Source organism: Zootoca vivipara, chromosome 9, assembly GCF_963506605.1.
Source record: "Zootoca vivipara chromosome 9, rZooViv1.1, whole genome shotgun sequence".
NCBI lineage: Eukaryota > Metazoa > Chordata > Lepidosauria > Squamata > Lacertidae > Zootoca > Zootoca vivipara.
Genome location: NC_083284.1, coordinates 76056300 through 76082061, shown reverse-complemented (window position 1 = coordinate 76082061; position 25762 = coordinate 76056300). Strand labels below are relative to the sequence as shown.

Sequence of the window (25762 nt, the reverse complement as noted above, 5' to 3'; positions counted from 1 at the left end):
AACTCTCCAAGGACACAGAGACCCTTGGACTCTGTTAAACAAAGTGAGAAGCTTCCTAACCTTTGTACATTTAAAAAAAAAAACCTTACATGTAACAACAGCGGGGTACAACTATCCTTCACATTGCACATAACTTATGGAATTTGCAGCAATGGTGACAAGTTAAGTTGCCTGGGGGTGGTGGAACAGACAAATTTATTTCTGGGTTTTAAAAGGTGGCTAGAGTCCCACCTTCTTCTTCCACTGCTTCTTGGGAGAAAAGCAATGACAAACCTAGACAGAATCATAAAAAGCAGAGACATCACCTTGCCAACAAAGGTCCGTATAGTTAAAACTATGGTTTTCCCAGTAGTGATGTATGGAAGTGAGAGCTGGACCATAAAGAAGGCTGATCGCCGAAGAATTGATGCTTTTGAATTATGGTGCTGGAGGAGACTCTTGAGAGTCCCATGGACTGCAAGAAGATCAAACCTATCCATTCTGAAGGAAATCAGCCCTGAGTGCTCACTGGAAGGACAGATCGTGAAGCTGAGGCTCCAATACTTTGGCCACCTCATGAGAAGAGAAGACTCCCTGGAAAAGACCCTGATGCTGGGAAAGATTGAGGGCACAAGGAGAAGGGGACGACAGAGGACGAGATGGTTGGACAGTGTTCTCGAAGCTACGAACATGAGCCTGACCAAACTGCGGGAGGCAGTGGAAGACAGGAGTGCCTGGCGTGCTCTGGTCCATGGGGTCACAAAGAGTTGGACACGACTAAACAACAACAACAACAAAGTCCCACCACTGGATCAGGGATTTTCACCTGGGGGGGGTGAAGTCATACTGCTGTGTGAACAGCACCAAAATGACCTCTCCAGGGCACAAGCCTTGTTAGTGTGCATTGAGGTCCTGGGCTGCCCAGACAAGATCCCCTCTTGGCCTCCCTGCTGGGGTCCAAAGGAAAGCAGAGCACCAGCTTGGCTGCAGGTGTTGCTGGAAGGAGGAAACAGGAAACACCCCAGCGTCTTAGAGACTCTGCTCCAGATTTGTGTAGGCTTTACTCCTTAGCCTTTTCTTCTCCCGAAGATGTCCCGCAAGGCACCAGAGCCGCACCTGCCCCTTGCTTCCCTCTACAGCACAGACAGAAATTGCCTTCTTGTCTGTTGGACCCACTCTGGGTCTCGTCTGCTCAATCTGCCAGACTCTGTCTTTGCATGCAGAGGAAGTCCCTGACTCACTGAGGATTTGAGACCACTTGGAGGCCTTCACCTGGAACAGGTGGCCAGTCAAAGTCCTTGCTGGGAATGTGGCTGCTGTCACCTGCTGATAGCTTCTAGGAACCCCAGGGGAGAGTTAAGTGCAGGGGGGGACCAAAGGTGGACAAACTACCCCAGAAAGAGCACAACGTGTCCCCCCCCCAGAGGTACTACCCCATACACCACAGAGATCATTCACACGCACAAGTAAGTACTTGATAGCACAAACAATCTGCCATTGGTAAGCCAATTCACACACGAAGCATGATCAAATTCACTGTGCTATTTCAATTCACAAGTATTTCCCCAATGAAAGTTCTCTTACCAAGACAACCAGGAATGCTTTCCTTCTTTCTTGCTACTTTTTTTAGTAAGTAGGCTGCACACTGAACTGACAGCTGAGAAATGATATATCTAACTTAAGTTTTTGAGCGTGGCGCACAAGCACACCAAAGTCCAGCAGGAGGCGCTGGAGTTCCTCCTGGGAAAGGCTCTGCACGTTGAAAGGAGAAGATCTGCTGCGAACAGAGCTGAGGTTTCGCTCCTGCGGAAGTTCTCTGACGTGGGCTCCTTTCTGCGCCTCTCCCAGCATGAAATGCAAAGGTCTTTTTTTAACTGTCTGAGAAAGCTTAGAAGGAAGCTTCCGATTGGTTGCAAACAAGCAGCCTCCCCCCCCGCCCCCCAACCCATTCATTTCCACTCTGTGTGTGTGTCCGCCCACTCTGAAAGTAAAAGTGTGGCCATGATTTCCGTTAGGAAATAAACAGTAAATTGCAAGAACTCGGAAGATGAATTTCAAGTGAGTCTTCAAAAGGTTTTATTTAAGTAATGATAGGATGAATTCAAATAGGAATCAATTCCAATATGATAGTGAGGCAAATAAAAATTCATTCAAGTGAAAAAAATCCCGGGACAAGGCCCTGTTTCGCTAATTCTTCATCAGCTGGAATGTTGAAATTTGAACATTAGAAAGAAATCTTAAGAGTAATTATCCTTATAACAAAAATACGTTCTGATTTCTAAACACAAAATTTTATGGTTTGTAAAAGACAGAGATAACTATGTTTTAAATGAACCCTGAAGGTATATCTAAGAATAACTATCCTTGCACCAAAATTACATTCTGTTTTCTAAATACAAAGTTAAGCCGCTTATAATGGACAGAGGTAGCTTGCCTATGCTTTAAATGATAAAACATCTTAAAGTAATTGTCCTTACACCAAAAATACATGTGGTTTTCTAAATACAAAGTTATATCGCTTATAATAGATAGAGGTAGCTTACCAATGTTTTAATGGTCAGAGTGTACCAAGTGTGTTTGACTTGCTAACTGTTTGCAGCATTTAAATAAGACAAAAGGTGTGGTTTGCTGCAAAATTAAAGGAACAGTATTACATCTAAGAATACTAGAATGTGCTAAGATAATTTAAAGGCAGAGAAACATGGTTGAACTCAATGTGGTATCCAGATCCAAAGATAATTATAAAAATGCTATAAAGTCAAGACTGTTGTTCAAGCCCCATGGATGTAATGTGTTGAAGAGATGAATAAATTTAGATTCTTGTTGAATGAAGAAGGAGTCTGTCGTTATTCTTTCGGTGAAAGCAGGTTTGCGGTAATGTCCATATTACAAAAAATGAAAAGCCATCCTCTGTATGTTTGAACTGAGTGTAATGCTCGACTAGTGGCGCCTCCAAGATGTGATTACGGATCCTAGAGCGATGTTCGCTTATTCTGAGTTTTATAGGCCTAGAGCATTTGCCAATATACATTTTTTGGCATGGGCAAATCCATGCATATATGCAATTTTTAGTATTACAGTTACTAAAATGTTTGATAGTGAACTTAAACTTGGGGTGTTGATCAGAAAACTCCTTTACCTGCAAAGAATATTTGCATACATTGCATCTTCCACATTTGAAGTGGCCAAAGGGAAGATCTTCTCTTGTTGTGGTTTTCGGAAGTATATCTGATTTTACCAAAAAATCTTTGAAGGATTGTGTTTTTCTAAGTCCGAAAAGAGGTGTTTTTTGACAGCCAGGAATGTTGGAGAGTAAATGCCAGTGTTTGTAAACAATGGCTTTAATAGCAGATGTGCGAGATGTATATTGTAAAGTGGAAGTGATGCAAGTATTATTCAACTTGTCCGGGCGCGATTTAAATAGATCTTGTCTATTTATCTTTTCCGTTCTCCTTAGCGCTTCACTTAGTGTTTTCTGCGAGTATCTGCGTTGGACAAGGGAAGCAGTCATCTTCCTAGCAGAGATGTTAAAATCCTGGTGTAATGAAGAGTTTCTCTTTAATCGTAAATATTGGCCGTACGGAAGATTTCTAAGTAAATGAGGTGGATGGAATGAAAGTGCATGAAGCATGGAGTTGCGGTCTGTGGGTTTGTGAAAGACACGTACAGTGGAACTTCTACTTACGAATTTAATCCGTTCCGAATGCACATTCGTAAGTAGAAACATTCGTAAGTTGAAACGATGTTTCCCATAGGAATGCATTGGGAATGGATTAATTTGTTTCGGGGCCTTAAAAAAAAGGCACTTTAAAGGCTGGTGGGAGACCAGTGGCGGCAGCTGCGAGGGCCCGATCCAGCCCTATGGCCGGATCGGCAGCTGGGGGTCGGCAGGAGGCCAGCGGCGGCGGAAGCGAGGGCCCGATCTGGCCATAGGGCCGGATCCGGCCCATTGCCGCCACAGCCGCCGGCCTCCCCACCTGCCGATCCGGTCATAGGGCCAGATTGGCAGGTAGCGCGGGCGGCAGGAGGCCAGTGAAGGAGGTGGCAAAGTAGCGCGGGTGGCCAAAAGACCCGGTGGAGCCAGCGAGGGCTCAATCCCACGCGAGGTCGGCAGATGCAGTGGCGGCGAGCGTGGGGCAGCGCAGCGGCGGCAGTGAGGGCCCGATCATAAGTCGAAGAAATTCGCCCCCACTTTTCCCCTTTGTAACTCAAATAATTTGTATGTTGTCAGGAGTATGGGCAGGAGTCAGGCTCTGGGGCCTGTAGTGCTTTGCAGGACTGGGGCCTGCCTCAGCTTGTGCTGGAGAAGCAAGGAGTGGCCACTCAGGTGAAGACCTCAGCTGAGTCCTCCATTAACCCACCGAAACAAGGAAGGAAGCATAACCAGTGAAAACTACAGACTCAGGACTTCAACGGAAACAAATCATTTGGTTTATTGGGATGCAAAGTTGAACGGTATGATGATAATCATGACGCCAGAGTCAGAATCTCTTTATAAGGTGGCTGTTGCCAAAAAGCCCACTGTCCCTTGATCCCATATATATCTGATCAGCAAGCCCTAGGCTCAGTGGTTTAACCACAGCGCCACCTGGGTCCAGAAGATTTTACAGATGTCTATCACGGTGGTCAGGGTTTTCGTGCAAATGGCCAAATAAGATTTTATAAGTTCAATGTCCTCAGTTAAGAGGGCAAGCCATTTAATAATTGAAACTTCCTCATCGTCTCTCATCGGGGGCTGGGGTAGGGAGCCTTTAAGTGATCTGGTATTTCCCGAAGAAAGATCTGAAATTTGTTTTAGCATAAAGTTCTCCATTATTTGGTTTTGGGATAATTCAGGGGGAACTTGGAGTTTAGCACTCAGAATCAGAGATGGTGCAACATCAGTATCAGATAGAATTGTGGATGTTTTGAGTGCATTTAATCCATTATTATGGCTTTCCTCGACGCAGTCTTTTCTCTGCAGGATCTGCCCATCGTTGTAGCAGCTCGAAGCCTTAGTAACGGAGGGGGGAGGAGGAGTTTCTATATCCTGCTGGTTTCTAGTAATCTCAGTTTTTCCCTTATTCGAGTAGAAGCGAGTAATTTTTGTTTGCACCTTCCTTAGAGATTGTGCTTTCTTTAAAGTAGCTTTATTAGCTTTATTAGCTTTTTTTTATCTTTCATCGAGCAAGGTAGTTCCTGAAGTTTTACATCCGCTCCGGGTCGTCACCATATTTGTTTAAGGTCACTTGGGGTTAAGAAACCTCAGTTCGGTTAAAATTCAATTCAGTTCTGTTCAGTAAATGAGGAATTGCAACAGGGAGTATGTAGGGAGTATACGCTGGGAGAGACAGCCACAAGATGGATGTGGTATAGCTGGAGATAGCTAGAAACTCCCTCACTCCCTCATTCCCTCATTCCTCCGAGTAAAAGTTTAAGACGTAATTAAAAGAATAGAAGATAAAAGATAAAGAAAAAGCCTAGAAGAGGACTTGAAAAGGCTTTAAAAGGATCAAGTAAAAGGATAGAGGGTGCATGGGAGGGGGGCTCTTTAAAAAGTTTTTGCCATGCTCATGTTTGCACACAAAATGGTGGTATTCAATTACTCAGAGCAGACCCATTGAAATTAACTAACATTACTAAATTAGGTCCACTAACGTATTTAAATTTCTCACTCTCATGCTCATAGTTTGTTAAACACTCTGTGATGATTGCAGGTGATAGAGGTAGCAGCAAAAGTACCCCTGGCACGTACTTAGCAAGGTCCTAATGTGCCCGCTTCTTGCGAAAATTATGAAACGTATCAAATGTTAAGAAGGGTAAAATCAAACCCTTCAAGAGCAGGTAGACTAATCTGATGCCTACTGCATTTGGATTTTGCCTTTATTAAATAACTCCAACGGTTTCCCATATGTAAGGGAATAAAACCACTTATTCAGTGCAATAACATTTTGTCCCTTCAAAACAGTCCTTCAAGGCGTGATGCCACATCCCATTGCAACTTCAAATGAAACAAACCCCTCTTGAACTTGTCCTGAAGAGTTTGTACTTGGAAGATTGACCAAGTGATGCCAACTTCAGGAGAGTCTTGTTAGTTGTAGAGAACTTCTTGCTCCTTTTTGTCCAGAGATCATTCGCTGTGGCATTTTTGGGTCTTGCTTCAAGCGTGTGGATTTTCTCTTCCTCTGATGCTGAGGTCCTCTGCAGTAGTGAGCACAAGGGAAAGCTTAGCATTAACTACAGGGACTGTAATGGGCCTTTTATTTATCCTCATCAGTAGCTGAAACAAGAGAGCTAATGTGGTGTAGTGCAGGATTGGGCAACAGTTTTGGCCTGGCAGGCCAAATCTTTATCTCTCCATAATGATGTCAGGTGACTGACAAGTGGGTGAACCAAGGAACTGATGCATAGGGACTTCTTTCCAGCCCCAGGCATGCCATCTACCCCACATCTAACATCACATCTTATGTCAGATGTGGGGCAGGTGGGTGTGGTTTGGAGAATACAGCCTTGCAGTTAAAATGGAGAGTTCTCGCTTACCAAATCTGACCCACGGGATAGAGGTTCCCCACTTTTGTTGCAGAGGTTGGAGTGTTGACCTGGACTCATGTTCAAATCCCCACTTAGCTCCCTAGGCAATCTTGGGCCAGTAGGTATCTCTCGGTCTAGCTTTTACCTCACAGGATTTTTGTGAAAGTAAATGGCAGGGGGAAGAACATGTTTGTCACTTGGAGATCCTTGGAAGAAGGGCAGAATATAAATGCACTAAATAAACAAAAACAGCCTATCAAATCTTTCCATTATCTTGGATGACAAACAGTAGGTGAAGAGTTTTCGATTCTTCATTCCATTCCAGCCCCTTCTCTCTATGAACTGGACCCAAAGATTTTCATGCTGAAAGTAGACCCTTTGAAAGTGGAATTTAAATTAGTCTGGATCTAGTTTGTAGCAGGCCTGGGGGTTTAAACTACACAGGCCTTTCACAAAGCTAGTTGAGCTTTTATATCTGACTCCCTTTAGAAATGTCATTCCATACTATACAAAGTTGAACAATGATATAAGCAACATAGGGTACCATGTTTTCAGGAGCAGGCTTCACAGCTGGCGTGGCCAGGATTACTGATACACTGAAGCAACTGAACTGGCCTGTTACAAGACATAAGAAATCCATTAGCAACTTTGTTTGCATTTAGTGGCTGTTTTAGTCAAATACAGTGTTGAAGAGCACAGGTGCCATTTAATAAAATTACTACTTAAATAATCTCAGATATCCCTATCTTTCTGTCTTTATAACATGATGGCTATTTCCATTGTTTCATATAACAGAATAAACCAGGGGTCGGCAAATTACGGTCCCCGGGCCACATCCGGCAGAGGGGGGTTGTTTAACTAGCCCCCGCCCACTCGGTCAGTCCCTGCATGGAGCTAAACGGGTGCAGCGTGGCACCGGCTTGCTGTGTGGGGACTGACTTCCATGACGCAGCCGTGGCTTCCTATTGGCTGCAGGAACTTCCTGCAGCCAATAGGAAGCCGCAGACACCTCCTCCACTGCCACCTCTGGCAGCAAGGAAACGGGGATGTGCGCATGTGTGCCCGCCCGCACCCACGAGCCTACCATACCTGCCAAGTCCTGGACGGAAAGATCCGGGATCGGCAGCGCGCGACACCGGGAGTTGAGTAAAAGCGACTTCCGGTGGCGCTTTGCCCTTCTATGGGCACCAGAAAATGGCAGCGCTGGCGCCGTAAGTCGCTTCCGCGCATGCCCGGAAACATGTAAAAACGACTTCCGACTTCCGGCGCCGCCATTTTCTGATGCCCATAGAAGGGCAAAGCGCCACCGGAAGTCGCTTTTACGCGTTTCCGGTCATGCGCGGAAGCGACTTTTGGCGCCGGCGCCGCCATTTTCTGGTGCCCATAGAAGGGCAAAGCGGCACCAGAAAAATGGCCGCCGGCAGAAGCCGATTTAAGGGAGAATATCGGGATTAAAAGCTAAACGGGAGACCGCCGGGAAACGGTAGGAAAAAAGGGGTTTTCCCGGCGGAAACGGGATACTTGGCAGCTATGGCGCCTACTCCAGCCTGCCCCCAGATTTCGGGGGCAGTTTACCAACCAAGGCTTTGCAGCTTTGCCAACCCCTGGAATAAACTGAGCCACAGTTTCAGAAAGCTTTTATTGCCCTATAAGGCTTGAAAGTTAACTATCTGCACAGATTGGGCCAAATGTACTACCGCACTGCTTTCCTTTGGGCCACATCAGCAAGGATGAGAGGGAGGTCTTTTCCTCATGGCAGCTCAGAACCTCCATAAACACTGCCCCAGTTTGCACTCTGGGGAGGCCTTTTTGGTGCTGCTACTGCAGCAAAAAACAGGTTTGGCTGCATGAGCACCAATAACTAACATTCCGCTCTTACAGAGGAATCAAAGCTTTTCTGAACTGAAATGTGTTGGATTTTTTGAATAGTCAAGTTACTTTAGAGCCGGCCTAATGTAAATACTGTCTGTTTAAGAGAAACAGGTGCCGGTGTTTCTGTTAATTGCTCACAGGCATGGGCTCTGTTTTTTGTATATAAGGCTCTGCCAGAAAGCCTTCTGTATCTCTTAGTTAGATCTTTCATTTGATTCATCTCTAAGTAGATCACTCTCTCAGTTGTTCTCAGTTTAAGAGATTCCTCAGTTGAATCTTAGTATGAGAGTTGCTTAGTTATAAAGCTTGTTTACTGTTAATTCTTGGGTAGTTTAAAGGGAGTTATGTGGGAGTTTGTGGGAGGTTTGGAATGGGTTGAAGGTTGGAATGTTGCTAAGAGAGAAAGCATTTATCTTTAGTTTAAAGTCTCTTTAGAGTCAGTTTGTTTTTCAGTTAAAGAAACCCAACCGTTTGTATTTTCTTCTGTATGCTTTTACAAGCGTACAGCTAGTAAGGGGTTTCATTTAAGGGAGATAATGCCCTACGCTCTTGGTGGTGTTTTCTTAGCCAGGTCAACTTCTGACTGCGTATACTCTGCGTGAAGCGTACTTTAAAGGGCCACTGTAAACTGGGATATATGATTTAGATTAAGCAAGTTTCAATACCCAGTTTTCTCCTATATTATTCTTATCACATATATATTATTTTTCAATAAAATGCCCTACTGAAACATCTCCTTTAAGAAATTAAGCTGTTATGACACTATTCCGTCTCTATATTCTTATTTGCACAATACTTTGAATTGCTGAGTAAAATAATTCAAGCTGAGTATAGGCAAAGGACTTGTGTTAATTCAGGCGTGTTTCTTTTTGACCAATGCCACATCAAACTGCTTTTGAAACTCCATTTGATTCTAGCAACTGTTTCCCACGTGACACGGTGTGTGTGGGGGGTGCTGTTTAAGAAAAATGAGTCTTAAGGACCTAGTTAAATGGGTAATTTGCAAAAATGAAATGTCCATACAAGCTAAGGCTTCAAATTCGTATTGAAAAGGAGATACCCACATTCAGCAATGTTTACAGATCATTGGGGGAGCTGTTTCGACCATTTAAGTCAGTCAGATTTAAGGTCAAACTAGCATGTGGAAGTAATAATATACTGTATAATAATAATTTATTATCCATACTCCGCCCATCTGGCTGGGTTTCCCCAGCCACTCTGGGCGGCTTCCAACAGAAAATGGAATAAAATAATCTATTAAACATTAAAAGCCTCCCTAAACAGGGCTGCCTTCAGAGGTGGCATCAGGAATAGACTTCTGCTCCATTCGGAGTCTTTCTTTCCATGGAGTCACCTCCTCCAGCACTTTTCTGCCTTCTTTGATCCCTTCCCTTCTGCAAAGGATGAAAAAACCTCAACCCACCCAGGAACAACTAGGGTCAAGGGCAGAAAGGCTCACCACTCCAATTTTTTGGGTAGACTCCCCACTCTCCACTTATATCTGAGTGAATGGGGATGTGTGATTTCTGCCCCCTCCATCACATCTAATTTTGCCTTCACTGTTTTAAAACATGTTGATAACCCGGTACACAAAATTACCTGTAATTATCTTCACAAGAGACACTTATCTTTCGGCTTTCTAGGATAGCTTTCAGCTTTAAAATTGATTGGCCCGTGCAAGATTCACTGGAAATAAAAGCAATCACATTTCTATTCAGAATGAAATTTGTAGGTCCGTCGGTGCTGTAATGTTTACAAATTAACTGTCTACAGGAACTAGTAAAAGCATTTTAAGAGGAGGAAAGTACACCTCTCCTTGCTGCATGACCCATAGAAGTTCTTTAGAGCTCCAGAGTCTTTATTTCCTCTGACCTGTTCTTCCTCATATGAATAAAAATCACATGAATGGGTAGGTGCAGGCTAGCTGCCATGTCCCTGGGGGCTACATGTTGGGGGAACGTCTGCAACAAGGAAGCCTCCTCAACTTGCATAGACTCTCTCTGTGATCTGGATCCTGACTGCACAAGTTTCTAGATAACAAGGAGCGCCTTAGAGCAGTTAGAAGTCTTCCCCACGGCAGATATTCCATCAGTGTGTGGACAGCTAAGGAATGAGGCAAGCAGGAGACACTGACAGGAGGTGCAGCCTGATAGCATGGCCCAGCTCTCCCCCCTCATGCAGTTGTTAATCACAATAAGCATTTCAACGGGGGAGGGGGCTAAGGGGATATAAAAATCGAAATCCCTCCCTCAGTATGCCATAATCTCCAGATTCCAGAATAACTGTTTATTTAAAAAGTGCTGAACCATTTTTGTCAGGAGTATGGGCAGGAGTCAGGTTCTGGGGTCTGTAGTGCTTTGCAGGACTGGGGCCTGCCTCAGCTTGTGCTGGAGAAGCTAGGAGTGGTCACTCAGGTGAGGCCACTTGATACCTCACTGCACCTGGTGGCAGGAGCTGGGAGGGAGAAAAGCTCAGCATTTCCCTTCAGCTCTTTCCCACAGCAACGCTATCCCTGCCTGGTTGCCTCTGGCCTCTTGCTCCTTGCTCCCTTGCCTTGCCGCTGCCTTGTTCCTTGGACCCCTGCCTCGCCGACGCCTTCCTCCATGGACCCTCGCCTTGCCGACACCTTGATCCTCGACCCTTGGACCTTTGGCTTGCCGACGCCTTGCTCCTTGACTCCCAGACCTTCGCCTCTGCCTTGCTCCTTGACCCTGCGACTGCCTGCTGCTGGACCCTCAACCCTGCACCTGTTCCTGCTTCTACAGCACCATCTTGCCGCCGGTCCTGACATCCTCAGCCAGGGCTTCAACCGCACGCCGACCGGACCGTGACAATTTTAAAAAGCATAGGAAAGCAGTGAGTTTGGGAATTGAAATGGGTATAGCAGGAGTACACATGTACTGGTGTTGTTGTTGTTGTTTAGTCATTCAGTCGTGTCCAACTCTTCGTGACCCCATGGTCCAGAGCACGCCAGGCACTCCTGTCTTCCACTGCCTCCCACAATTTGGTCAGACTCATGTTGGTGGCTTTGAGAGCACTGTCCAACCATCTCGTCCTCTGTCTTCCCCTTCTCCTAGTGCCCTCCATCTTTCCCAACATCAGGGTCTTTTCCACGGAGTCTTCTCTTCTCATGAGGTGGCCAAAGTATTGGAGCCTCAGCTTCAGGATCTGTCCTTACAGTGAGCACTCAGGGCTGATTTCCTTCAGAATGGATAGGTTTGATCTTCTTGCAGTCCATGGGACTCTCAAGAGTCTCCTCCAGCACCATAATTCAAAAGCATCAATTAACAGCTAGTACAAACACACTTCTCTTTTGCCCGGCAAAAACCCACTGCTGACAGTTGAATCGGAGCCAACGGCATTCCGGGGGAAACCCAGATTGCTATTTGCTCCGATTGAGTGGTAAAGATCAGGTTTCCCTGGGGAAAGTGCCAGGGAAGAAAAAATGCGCTCAGAAACAGACCAGAAAAGCGCAGGGCAAACAGTAAGAGCAACACTTACAAAACATTTCTAAGCATTGCCTGCAGAGCTCTCCAAAGCTCTTTACATAAAATATTACTAGATAACATAATGGAATACTGAACTGGTACAATATTATCTTGTATGAAAAATCTCAAATTTTTATTAAACTGAGACACTCTTGCTACCTCCTCCTTTCTCTTTGAAAGAGAAATTTGAGACCAAATTTAGATTCACAAAATGTTTACGCCTGCGTCCCCCCAGAAAAAAGCACTGGGTTTTTGAAACACCGCAGACTTGAACAGGTACTTTTTCTCTCCAAGTAATGTTTCAAATTGTAGGCCTGGGAGCGAGGAAGCTTAAGGATGTCACACAACACCCATTTCACACCGGATTCTTCATGGAAATACATGACATTAAACTGAGAAGTTTTCAGTATCCAATTTGTCTCCAGCCAAAAGACAAAGGCTATGCCAAAAATTAAGAGAAAAGAAAATATGCATAGTTTTTTTTAATGCACTTAATATGTGGGATAGATTGCATACCAAAGTACTAGATAAATAATTAAAAATAGTGCTTAATTTAACAGCAGCCGCAGCAGCCAAAAACAAAAACAAAAAACCACCTTTAAAATGACTGCCTAAATTGAGCTTTTACTGAGAAAGCAGCATGGTACTGCTAACAAAGAAAGAATCATTCTTTGGAAAACAGCATGTCTGTTGGATAAGGATGTGCCATGTTGTAGTAGTCTGTTTCTAACTGAACCCTAGATATAGAGAGTTATTATACAAAACATACCTTTGTGGTCCATCAATGTCCTGCATAAGCCAAATTTGCATCTTGGAGACTTTATTCGGATTTAAGTTAACAACTTCAACACTGCCAAAAATGCTGAAAGAGCAGGAGCATAAGAAAAAAGCTCAGATGTTTACCAGCCTCAACAAAACATATCGGGTAAAAATCTTTATAGATGTTATAATCTCATCGTTGCTATTACCTAGTAATTTCAGAAGATGTATGTATGTACATATGTATGTATTATTCTTATTAATTACCCATCCTTCACTCTGAGGTGTTAGGGTGGATCACAACAATTTAAAATACCGTACAATATTCAAAACAGTTTAAAATGAAGTACAATCACAAGCATAGGGCGAGTCCTTAAAATACATGTCTAAATTGTCAAAGGCCAGGATAAGGCCAATGAGCTGTGTTAAGTTGACTCTTCCTGACAGCAATAAAGCTAGTTTGTTTATTATGAGTCTTTATTTACCTCTCCATCAATCAAGAGTAAGAACAACCTACCTGGAAGCAGTATGGCTGCCTTCTTAATCCACAATAACATCACGTCTATCAATTCACTTTGGGAACATCAGGAAGATATACACAGGCCTTGGGTGGCATATCCACAATGACCTGGGCATGGATAGGCAGGCATTATAGCCAAGTGGGAAAATACCTGTTGTTTCTGAATGCTCCAGCTTCTATGGACCCATTAAGCATCACTTGAGTTATACCACAAGCTGCTTCTGCAAACTAAAACATATTTGAAAACATAGTTTAATGTAACAAGAGAACCTGTTCAACACCTTGTATCCACTTACAGTTTTTACCTTTCAACGGTCACCAATTTTACGAGTTTGCCTAAGTGAAGAAAAGATTGCCCAGGTTCTGCAAGTGGTGTTAAGGTAATTTCAAAATGCCCAACCATATTGGGGGAGCCAATAGAGTGCCTTCAAAATTTTGTTGGACTACAACTCCCATCTTCCCTGACCATTTGCTGTGCTGGCAGAGGCTGACGAGAGAATTGTGTTTCAACAGCATCTTGGCGGCACCATCTTGGCTATCCCTGGGTTAAGGGATAATGTTTCTTTTTATTAGCCATTAGTTTTAATTCAATTGTGTATTAGTGAAGCATACTATATATATCAGGATCTCTGACCTGGGTTGCATAGAACATACCATCTTGGATGACATTTTCCAGTACATTGAACCAGGGTTATTCTCACACTCAGTCCATTCGGGGCAAGATTCATAGTTGACTCCTATAGTAAATACAGTTCGAGCATAAATACAAGACTGATATATTGTGCCCTATGAGAGGGGAGGGGGGAAAGAACTAAGTTTTAATGCCTCTGCTACAACTGGAAAGTAAGAATTCTAGGGTCTCAAGTAGAAAATAAATGTTCATAAATGTACAAGGCAAACACAAGGACGAGATGTTTGGACAGTGTTCTCGAAGCTACGAACATGAGTCTGACCAAACTGGGGGAGGCAGTGGAAGACAGGAATGCCTGGCGTGATCTGGTCCATGGGGTCACGAAGAGTCGGACACGACTGAACGACTAAACAACAACAATATAAGGCACATGTCTGAAATAGTACAGGAGAGCAATTCTGAAACTGTTTTGACTCTCCCAAATTGACCTCAATATATTTCTCTCCAAGGAGGGAGGAAATGGGGAAAGCCTTCCCTTTGTCTTTTTGCTTACAAATCCTGTCTTAAGGGCATATTTCTGAATGAATAGGTTACAGGTACCGGTAGGTAGCCGTGCCGTGTTGGTCTGACGTAGTCAAAACAAAAAATAAATCCTTCCAGTAGCAAGTGTGCATGCACACGAAAGCTCATACCTATGACAAACTTAGTTGGTCTCTAAGGTGCTACTGGAAGGAATTTTTTTAATTTTTGGATGAATAGGGTGAGCCTGTGACCTGGATTCAGGAACTAAAAGTATTTACCATCACAAGAGTGGCCAGGCTGCCCAGGTAAAGCAATCAGTGGCCATTAACAAACATGGCAAACAGGATTTCTGCTGGAGACGCCTCCTGTGAAGCATGTATGATGTTTTGGGGGGTGGTCTCGGGCTACAGGGTGGGCAATTTCAAAAGTCTATATAAGGGCTTGCGCACCATTGTTCTGGGTTCCTCCTCCCTCCTGCGTGTGGTGAGTGAGGACGCTGTTGCAACAGTTTAATAAAGATCAGGCTTACCAGCTGCTTTGCTTCTCAATATTCTCTGGTTGGCCTCTGCTATTTTCTCCTACCGATAGGAAACCCACTTAAGGACTCTATATGGGCTCTTGGATATGCCATAAGGGAAAAAGGAGCAGGTTTTTCTTATAACAGTGCAATGCCTCTGCTACAACTGGAAAGTAGGGCTGTGGGTGAATTTGGTGTCTACACACATATAGAGTATCTGTTGTTGTTGTTTAGTCGTTTAGTCGTGTCAGACTCTTCGTGACCCCATGGACCATAGCACGCCAGGCACTCCTGTCTTGCACTGCCTCCCGCAGTTTGGTCAAACTCATGTTCGTAGCTTCGAGAACACTGTCCAACCATCTCGTCCTCTGTCGTCCCCTTCTCCTAGTGCCCTCAATCTTTCCCAACATCAGGGTCTTTTCCAGGGAGTCTTCTCTTCTCGTGAGGTGGCCAAAGTATTGGAGCCTCAGCTTCACGATCTGTCCTTCAGGGCTGATTTCCTTCAGAATAGAGAGGTTTGATCTTCTTGCAGTCCATGGGACTCTCAAGAGTCTCCTCCAGCACCATAATTCAAAAGCATCAATTCTTTGGCGATCAGCCTTCTTTATATAGAGTATCTATTGTACATTATTTCCATTGCTTTGATTTCTTTTCTTTAATTCTGAAGTTGCATCTTTCAATCACTGGATAACTGTTAATAATACATTATTATATCCTTTCTACTTCAAACCTTCTTAAAGGATACAATTCCTACCCTTCCCCATACTAGAAGGGGGATAAAACCCTAAATCTCTTTTTTGTAGAGAATAGGATATCTTCTTACCTGGGCTGGAGGGGTCTCCACACCATGAGAGCCCATCTGCCATGTAGCCTAGCAAGGTGTCTTCCAATGTGAGGAAATCACGATTAGTTTTTGTGTAACGGTGTACAAGGTCTTTTGTCTTGCTCCAAAACAGTGACTGTAAGTAAAGTGTCAATACTGAATTCACAGCTCTTACACATTTCCTGAACTATAACAGTAATAGAGTTTTCAACTTTGGGCTTAAAGCTTTAGGATGGGGTTTTGTTTTGTTTTTCTTACGGAGCAAGAGACCAGGAAGTAGTGGCAGAAAATATTTGGGCATCTGTACAGATAAGAACAAAAAGTCTTGGTAGTAAGAATGGGTAGGTTCTGTTGTTTTGTTTTTGGTGCAATGTTTGCTCCATGAACTCCTGTAACCCCCCCCCCCTTGCTCATTATACAGTTATGCTTACATGTAGAGGGGGGTATTTTAATTTCTGCCAATTCTCCCTTCCAGTTTCAGGCCTTCCTGTGCTCTTCTAGATCTAAGAAGTGGCTATTGTGTAGTAAAATCCATTCTTTCAACATAAACATAATTGTAAGTCAGGGAGAGCAAAACCGCCTTGCTCTTTGGTATCAATCAAAATTTTATGTTTGATCCTGGATTTTCTCCCCTGCCAAATAAACTTAGAAGGATCTTTCTGTCATTCCTTGAAGTTTCGAATGTCATTAACTATAGGTACTGTCGGGAATAGGATTAGTATTTTGGGGAGTATGTTCATTTTTATAGCTGAAATTTTGTCCAGCAAAGACAATTGTATTCTACTCCAGATTTTCAGGTCTTTTTTTATTTCTTTCCAAACCTTTACATAGTTATCATTAAAGATGTTGTGATTATTTACTATTAACCATATTCCCAGGTATTTCACTTTCTTTTCACTCTTTATACCACTAGTTCTTTCTAAGTCTTTTGTAAGTTGACAATCCATATTTTTGACGAACATTGCTGTTTTTTGTTTATTCAGTTTAAAGCCTGCTAGATTGCCAAACTCCCTTGTATCTTCCAGTACCACTGGTACACTTTCTAGTGGATTTTCTAAGGTCAAGACAATATCATCTGCATATGCTTTTAACTTGTAATTTTGCTGACCCACTCCTATACCTCTTCTTTTGTCATTCTTATCTTTTGTGCCAATACTTCAAAAATCAAAATAAACAATAATGGGGACAACAGGCATCCTTGTCTGATTCCTTTCATAACTGTACACCCATCAGATATAGTTTTATTTAAATAATATTTTCTCATTTTTCAGTATATATTGCTTCTCTAGCCTTTAAAAATGTTTTCCCCATACAGGGAGCCTCCCCCCATCATCCTGACTAGCACTTCGCCCAGCGACAGCACTAGCAGCGGGTCAGGGGAAAGCGAGATGGAGGAGGGAAGGCTCAGCGAGGCATCAGAGCCCTGGCAATGCTCTGGGGAAGAGACGGCGGAGGGAGGGCTCAGGGACAGCTCAGGGAGACGTTGGAGCCCAGGTACTGCCCCAGTCAGCCAGCGGAAGAAGGGGCACTGCTCCTTCCGGCGCCCAAATTGAGGCGCGCCCCAAACGTAGGGCTAGGGAGTGGCATTTTGGGGTCCCCAGGCTATTATGCTGGCCCCGAAGCAGACAGGCGCCATTGCTGGATTCTGAGAGTGTCTAGGAGGTCATGTTTTCTGCTATCTCTGCACTGTAAATAGTATGCACAATAAAACCCTCAAAGACAGAACGGACTGGAGCGTCTTTACTCGGGAGTAGCCGCAACAACTCCCTGACAAGGACTCTTTTCATAAATATCCAAGACACATTGTCGAACTCCTTCTCCGTGTCCAGAAATATCAATGCTGCCTGTTTTTCATTATGCACTTCTAGGTATTCTATTATGTTTATAATATTCCTAACATTATCTTTTAATAGTCTGCTGGGGAGAAAGCCTGCTTGGTCCTCATAATTTTTTGAGTCTATTTGCTAATATTGTTGCAGATAACTTATAATTGCAGTTTAATAGCTATATCGGGCAGGAGTTTTTGGGATTTGTCATGTCTTTATCTTGTTTGGGTATCAAAGTGATATGAGCCTCCTTCCAGGTTTCTGGTGCTTGTCTTGTTTCTAACACTTTGATCATAATATATTTTAGGTGTAGGCCTAACTCATCCTGAAACTTTTTGTAGTACTCCACCAGGAGCCTATCTTGTCCAGGGGCTTTCACAGATTTTCCCTGGCTTATCACCTGATGTACTTCCATTGTGGAGATCGGCATATTTAATAGCTCTGCACTTTCACTCAAAATATTACCCAACTTACTTCGCTCTATATAATTCTCTAAAAGTTTAAAGTCTTCTTTCTCTCTTTTATACAGATCTGTGTAAAACCTCACTAATTCCTACCTGCTTTCTTGTGGATTGTTTATGTGTACTTCGTCCTTCATCAGTTCATTCATCTTTGTCTACTCTCTTTTTAAAGTTGCCATGCCAGAAACGTTTCTGGTTTATTTGCAAATTCAAAATTCCTTTGTTTTACAAACTTAATTTTCCTTTCCATTTATTGGTTTACAAGCACTGAATCTGTAATATCTGTAATAAATTAATCTCTTTAAGTTTCTCTTTACTTCCTGTAACCAATTGGTCTGTAACCATTTCTTTCTCTTTCTTTATTAATTTGTCATATATTTCCAATTTCTTACATTCCCTTACTTTCCTCTGGTATGCACTTTTCTGAATAAAATAACCTCTTAAAACTGCCCTACTTGCATCCCAAACAGTTTTTAAGTCGACATCTTGATTACAATTTAATTCAAAATATTCTTTAATAATTTTCTTGGGAAACCAACAAGCACAAAATAACTACCTTGTTACATGGGATGGATTGTCTGGCCAGGTCCATCAGAGGCTGGAAATCTTCCTCTGTCACCCTGCATGGGTGCTTGTACATAAAGGCATTTTGAAATAGCTCCCAAATTTTGAGGCAGTCTTTGTCTCTGCAGAAAAAACAAACACACACACACACACAGAGAGCGGTCTTTGAGAATGGCTGCTGTTCAGCCTGACACTATTAAATGTGAATTACTGTATACAAAATAGTACTAGTTACAGGTAGGTAGCCATGTTGGTCTGACGTAGTCGAAACAAAACAAAACAAAAAAATTCATTCCAGTAGCACCTTAGAGACCAACTAAGTTTGTTATAAGTATGAGCTTTCGTCTGCATGCACACTTCTTCAGATAAGAAGGTATCTGAAGAAGAGTACATGCACATGAAAGCTCATACCAATGACAAACTTAGTTGGTCTCTAAGGTGCTACTGGAAGGAATTGTTTTTATTTTTTGTTTTATACAAAATAGTATTCGGATAGTGAGAAACCACTCCTACTTCCTAAGCATAATGGAAGTCTGACAACCTGCCTTTCCCTCTCCTGAACAGCACAAGAAATGTACTTCTGTTTAAGAGGACTAAAAGCAGGAGTCGTAGTGAACTACCGTATGAGCATAACAGTAGGGTAACCAACAAGCTTGAGTTTCCTTAATTTCTCTTTCAACTGTGGAGGTGGAAGTTACATTGAAATGAATGCTGCTTTACCTGGAGGCTGGTATTCAGAGCAATAGTGAGAAACATACACCAGACCCACAGAGACAGGGCTTGCTGTGGGGCAACATTTCAAGCGGAGACATGCCATCATTGGGCAAAGGTGGGCAGCAACCCCACCTCTTTGGGGTCAATGAGAAAATGCTCTTGCCCTCAAAATACTAGACCTGGCTTATGTGGAAACATACCCTGCAGACTCCATAATGAAGGAGTGCTTCCTTATGGTCTGAGAACCTCTGCTGTAGAGAATCCCACACTACCTGTATAATATTTGATGGGGGTGTCTAACCAGGCACTAGTTCAGTTGCAGGCTTACCTGTTTAGACCCAAGGGTCATATTCACCCTTGACGAACCCTCCATTCCAGTGATGGGTTTGGCCAAAAGTAGGCTTTGCCACCTTGTACACAACACACAGGCCCTCCCAGAACCTGCTGATCCAATTCTGCACAAAGCAACCAAAAAGGACATGATCCAGACTGACTCCAGGTCGTAATGCATCTCGGCAAGAGATAAATAGTTCATCTGATAACAAGGGAGAGGACAATTTGCATCTTTATCAGGGTGCTGGGATGGGTGGAGAAGTTTAAACTTTACTACTGCCTCAGAACTATTCAGATTAATGATAATGATAATGGTGGTGATGTTTTAGGTTTTTTATATACCTGGTATCAAAACCATCACCAAAATAGATGCAGTCTGACAGGGCAGAATCTTTCTGAGGGAGGGCTGAATTATTGCATTTTGCATTGTTGGGTAACTGCAACAGGAAAAGGCAACTATTTGTTTTTTTCTGTGTAGTTAGAGAAGTAAGAAATGTAAAAAATTCCCAAAACTTTTTGCAGCTTGTGTTCTCTTTATGAAAGTGTAAATCAGTGTGAAATCCTGCCACCATGTGGAAGAGAGAGGAAGAGAGAAAGCAACATTTGTAGCAATATACAGTAGCTAAAACTAGCACTGTGTTCTCCCCCCCCCCAAAGTATCCTCCATCAATTAATAAGAACAGAAATTGCATTTGATCATTATCAAAGGTAAAAGAACATTTTGGTGAATTGCTCATGGGGGGGTGTAGGGGTTTTGTTGTGAATACATTACTTTTGGGGTGGCCAAGGGGCATTAGTGGATGTCTTTGCACTAATTTTACAAAATAATTTCTCCCATCTTTCCACATTTCAGTTGAACCTTCAGGAAAGACACCATGAGGTATTGCGGGCACACACACTAAAACCTGTCTGTGGTGCCTACCTGTCACAGTGGCCGGAGCGGGCTACTTCAGAGTAACGACTCTACACAGCTCTGCATTTTATTCTTTTATTGGTGCTGCGTATTTACAGTGCTGAAGTCATTGCTATATACACGGAGCCATGTGTTCAGTCGGGTTCAGAACCTCCGAATGGCTTTTGGCGCGTCTTTCTCCAACACAAAAGCTTTGGCAGACCCATCCTCTTTCCCCTCCTCTTTCTGCGTAATTCCGGAGTTGGGGGGATGGGTCTCCCCCCCTTATTTGCCCCTTCCTGTCCCACCTGGGACCCTGGCTCCTCTACCTTGCCTGAGCCTCGGACACGACTTCCTGCTTCCCCACTGGAATCGGAACTCTCTCTGCTTTCCCCTGTGCTCGGGGATGGGCTTGAACTCAGGAGGGGAGGGACTTCGCGATATCCCCTGTCCCTCACATCCACCCCCCTCCCAAGCTCTCCTTCTCCCCTCCCCAGGTCCCCCCCAGGTGTCGGTGACGACTGGAAGCCTAAGAACTCAGTACTTTCCGAGTCCGTTGGTGTGAACACCTCCCCCCAGTCCTGCGAGCCCCCCCCTTCCGCCTGGGAGGACGGGAATCCTAAAAAGTCCGTGGCGTCAGAGCTGGTGGGGGTAAAAATGTTCTGCCAATCTGCTTCTTCCTCTGACTGGGTGGATCTCGGTGACGCCCATACCTCGTCCTCTGGTTCCTCAAACTCCGCTTCCCAGCGCCATGGTGAACTGCTCTCCCGTGCTTCCTCCCCCTCCCCCTCCCTTTCCATGTGCCAGGGCTTGGGTCTGTGGGGAAAGAGGGCGTGAAATTCTTCTACCAGGAATTCCTCCTGTATCTGAGTGGCTGGGACCCATTCATTCTGTGACGGTGGAGCATCCTCCCATGCCATGAGGTACTCCAGGCCCCCCACCCATCTCCGGGAATCAAGGATGGCCGTGGCCTCATTGAGTTGCTCCCTGCCTTCCCTCTCCCCCCCTCCCTCGGGGGTTTGTTCTCTGTCTCGGAGCCTGCTGCTTTCCCTGTACGGCGACAGCAGCGATCTATGAAACACTGGATGCACCCTCATGTCCTCTGGCAGTGCCAGCCTGTATGCCACCGGGTTTACCTGCTGCGTGACCGTGAAAGGGCCCAACCTTCTGGGTGCCAGCTTCTTGCACCTCCCTCTGGTGGGAAGGCCCTCCGAGGACAACCAAACCTTGTCCCCCACCCTGATGACCTCCCCCGGTCGCCTGTGGCGATCTGCCCCCTTTTTGTACGCTGCCTTGGCCCTCTCCAAGTGTTCTCTGAGCTGCTGGTGCACCGTCTCCAGCTCCTCTGCCCAATCCTCTGCCTGCGGGCCCTCCTCCTCCTCCTCCCCCTCCCTCTCCGGGAAAGATCTGAGGTCGCGCCCGTAGTTGGCCTTAAAGGGCGACACCCCTGTGGAGACGTGCACCGCATTGTTGTAGACAAATTCTGCCAGTGGCAGGCGATCCACCCAGTCCGTTTGCCTCTGGCTGACGTAGCATCTCAGGTACTGCTGCAGAATGGCGTTGACCCTCTCTGCCTGTCCATTGGTCTGCGGGTGCCGAGCCGTCGACAAGCTAACCTCCACCTGCAGGAGGTTCATGAGCCGCCTCCAGAACCTGGAAACAAATTGGCGGCCTCTATCCGAAATAACCCTTAAAGGTAATCCATGCAATCTGAATACGTGGTCAACAAACAGTTTGGCTGTCTCTTCTGCAGAGACCGCCCTGGCACACGGTATAAAATGGCACATTTTGGACATAAGGTCCACCACCACCAACACTGCGGTCTTGCCCCTGGACGACGGCAGGTCTGTGATGAAGTCCATTGACACTACTTCCCACGGCCTGTGCGGGGTGGCTAATGGCTCCAGCAACCCTGCTGGTGCTGCTCTGACCACCTTTGCTCGTTGGCAGGTGTCACAGCCCCATACATAGTCTCTAACATCTTCCCGCACCCCTGGCCACCAGAAGTGTCTCATGACTAGGTGAGCGGTTTTGTCCCTTCCAAAATGACCCGCCGTTGGGTTGTCGTGCATCTGCTTGAGGACCTTACGTCTAAGCTGGGTGGTGGGCAGGTACAGTGCACCCTTGTAGAAAAGCAGCCCCCTGCGGTCTGTGAAGTCTTTTGCCTGCTCCCTCCCCCCTCTCAGTTCTCTGAAGATGCGGGTGGCAAATTCATCAGCTGCTGTCAGTGCTGTGAGTTCTGCCTCGCTCACCACTGCTGCTCCGCAGGACCATGCTGATGGGGGGAAAATGTGCCTGGGTGCTGGTGGCAACTCCTCCTCCATGTACTCTGGCTTGCGGGATAGGGCATCCGCCCTGACATTCTGCTCCCCCGGGATGTAGTGGATGGAGAAGTTGAAGTTCGAGAAGAACTCTGCCCACCGTATCTGCCGCTGGTTGAGCACCCTGGCCGTTCTCCAGAACTCCAGGTTCTTGTGGTCTGTGCACACCTGGATGGGGTGCTTGGCGCCCACCAGGAAGTGTCGCCAGTGCTGGAACGCAGCGTGGATCGCGAGAAGTTCCCTATCAAACACTGTGTAGTTGCGTTCTGGCTGGGTCAGCTTCCTGGAGAAGAAGGCACAGGGTCTCCACTCTCTGTTGGCGTCCAGTTGCAACAGAATCGCTCCCAAAGCCTTGTCTGAAGCATCTGCCTCCAGGCGTAGGGGCGCATCCTGCACCACGTGGAACAGGTGCTGGTCTGAAGCGAACACCCTCTTGAGGCTTTCGAACGCTGCTTGCGCCTCCGGTGTCCACCGGAACTTCTGCTTGCCTCTCAGGCAGTCAGTGATAGGAGCCGTGACACGAGAGAAGTTCTTGATGAATTTCCTGTAGAAGTTAGCGAAGCCTAGTAGGCGTTGGGCATCTTTGCGCGTCCTGGGGCTGTGCCAGTCCAGGATGGCCTGCACCTTGTCCTTGTCCATCGCCAGCCCCTTGTCTGACAGCTTGTAGCCTAGGAAGTCCACCTCTTTGGTGTGAAACTTGCACTTCTCCAGCTTCACATACAGGTGGTTCTCCTTCAGGCGCTGCAACACCTCCCTGACATCCTTCACATGCTGCACTGGGTCATTGGAATAGATAAGGATGTCATCTAGGAAGACCAAGCAGTTCTTGAAGAGGAGGGACCCCAGGACGTGGTGCATGAAGGCCTGGAAGCATGCTGAGCCCCCTTGCAACCCGAAGGGCATCACCAGATATTCAAAAGAGCCCAGAGGCGTGAACATCGTGGTTTTCCATTCATCGCCTTCCCGGATCCTGATCAAGTTGTACGCCCCCCTTAGGTCTAGCTTGGTGAAAATCTTGCCCCTGCGTGCCGCTGTCAGGAGATCGTCCACTTTGGGCATGGGGAAAGCCACTGGCTCTGTCACTGAATTCAGTCGTCTGAAATCCACCACGTGTCTTTCTTGTCCACCCAGAAGACCGGGCTGCCCCCTGCTGCCTTGCTTTCTCTGATGAACCCCCGCTTGAGGTTCTTGTCGATAAAAGCGCGCAGATCCTCCAGTTCCTGATCTGACATGGCGTACAGCTTGGCTGGGGGTATAGTTGCCCCTGGCACCAGGTTGATCTGGCAGTCGAAAGGCCTGTGTGGGGGCAGGTGGTCGGACTCCGCTTCGCTGAAGACCTCCTGCAGGTCCCAGTACGGCTTGGGTATCGCCTCACCCCCTTTGACGTGCATGGTGGCCACCGTGGCTATTGGAGGCCCCTCCCCTGGTTGGTGCTGCATGCAATGTTCCAGACAAAAGTCCGACCATCTCTGGTGCCAACTGATGGAGGGGTCGTGGCGCGCCAGCCAGCTCATGCCCAAGACGATGGGGGGGTCTGAGATGGTGGTGACGTTGAATGCCAGTGTCTCAGAGTGCCTTCCCACCGTCATTCTCATGGGGGGGGTTTTGATGAGTGATGGCCCCTCCCAGCAGCTCCCTGCCGTCAATGGTGGCTACGTGCAAGGGAAAGTCCAGCTGCAGAAGCTGTATTTGGTGCTCTTCTGCAAAGTTTCTCGAGAAGAAGTTGGCAGATGCACCACTGTCAATTAAGGCGAGGACTGTCAGGGGATAGCCATTTGGGAGCGTTAACGTCACTTCTAGAACCACTCCTGCTCTGGGAGGGGTGGGCTGGCTCTGCTCCGTGCTGTGAGGGTGGGCGGGCTGGGGCTGTTGTCTGCTGACTGCGCCTGGCTGCTGCCCCTTGTCTCCTGCAACCAGGCTTTCCCGTTTCCCTGCTGTGGTGCTGCGTCAGAGGGGGAGGGCACAACCGTTCCCGCCTTTCCTTGCCACTCTCTGCGATGTGGGCAGTCTCTGACGAGATGCTGGGGGGAGTTGCAGAGAAAGCAATTCCCGCCCCTTCCCTCCTTGCGTCTTGTCGCCGCTGGGGTTTGAAAAGCCCCCCCGCGCGCGCTATCAATTTGCATGGGTTCCTGGGCCTGGCTGGTCCCAGGCGTGGCTTGGAAGGGTTGTTGGGGGAGTGGCTTCTCCTGCGACCGTGGGAACCAAGCCCGCTTTGCGCGCGTTGCTTGCTTGTCGTTCCATCGGGATTCCTGTCTCACCCCCACCGCCAGAGCCGCTTTGCTCAGCTGATCCATATTACTGGGCTTTGGACCTCTCGAGAGCTCATCTTTCACATCCTCATTCAACCCCAGGTAGAACGCCGCTTCCATCGGAGGCGAGTGCAGTTCCCACCCCAGTCTGTGCACCAGCATGGTGAATCTCGCCCAATATTCGCGAACTGTCATTGTTCTTTGCCTTAAATTATGCAGTTCCTCCTTGGTCTGGTCCATATGACTATCGGACGCATACATAGTTTTTAAAGCCTCTAGAAATAGTTTGACATTCTTCATGCAAGGATTTTTTGTCGCGATTAACGGTCTTAGCCACTCCCTGGCTGCCCCTGTAAGGTGTTCCACAATAAACGCTACCCTGTGCTCATCATCAGGGAACTCATCATGGTGCAGCTCAAGAGCATACACGATCTCAGTCTCAAAGCCATGATATTCCCTCGGGTCTCCATTGAACTTGCTTACTAGGGTCCCCGCTCTCCTTCCCGGCAGCACTTGGAGTTGGGGGGCCCCTCCCGCCTTGTTTTTCTCGGCATCCAGCTTGTTTTGGAGCTCTACCGCCACCGCCCTTAATTGCTGCTCTTTTTCCTGAAGCGCTCTCACCTGTTCCGCAAGTTGTAGCCGGTCCTCCTGGACCTTCTTGGTTTCTTCTTTAGCTGCCTTTAATTCCCCCTGTGCCTGCAGCGCCAGTTGCTGCAGGTCCTGTTGGGCTTTCTCCGCGATCTGCCGCCATTTCTCCGCCTCTGACGCACTCATCCCGGCA

General features: G+C 46.1%; 1 protein-coding gene across 4 annotated transcripts in view; it reads right to left on the bottom strand.

Moving 5' to 3' along the window:
- LOC118084020 (hydroxylysine kinase) overlaps nucleotides 1-25762 on the bottom strand; it is a 65621-nt gene that overhangs the window by 4357 nt on the left and 35502 nt on the right. For 2 of the 4 annotated variants that reach the window (XM_060279087.1, XM_060279086.1), the window contains exons 2-6: nucleotides 18465-18594; nucleotides 15622-15757; nucleotides 13783-13865; nucleotides 13280-13356; nucleotides 12619-12711 (exon numbers count right to left, since the gene is read on the bottom strand). In XM_060279087.1, coding sequence (XP_060135070.1) covers nucleotides 12619-12711; nucleotides 13280-13356; nucleotides 13783-13865; nucleotides 15622-15757; nucleotides 18465-18548 — 473 coding nt within the window. In that variant the 5' untranslated portion in view covers nucleotides 18549-18594. Of the gene's footprint in view, nucleotides 1-1563; nucleotides 1875-5976; nucleotides 6155-12618; nucleotides 12712-13279; nucleotides 13357-13782; nucleotides 13866-15621; nucleotides 15758-18464; nucleotides 18595-25762 lie in introns of those variants that run through there. The other 2 variants (XM_060279088.1, XM_035114138.2) reach the window with 2 other exon arrangements.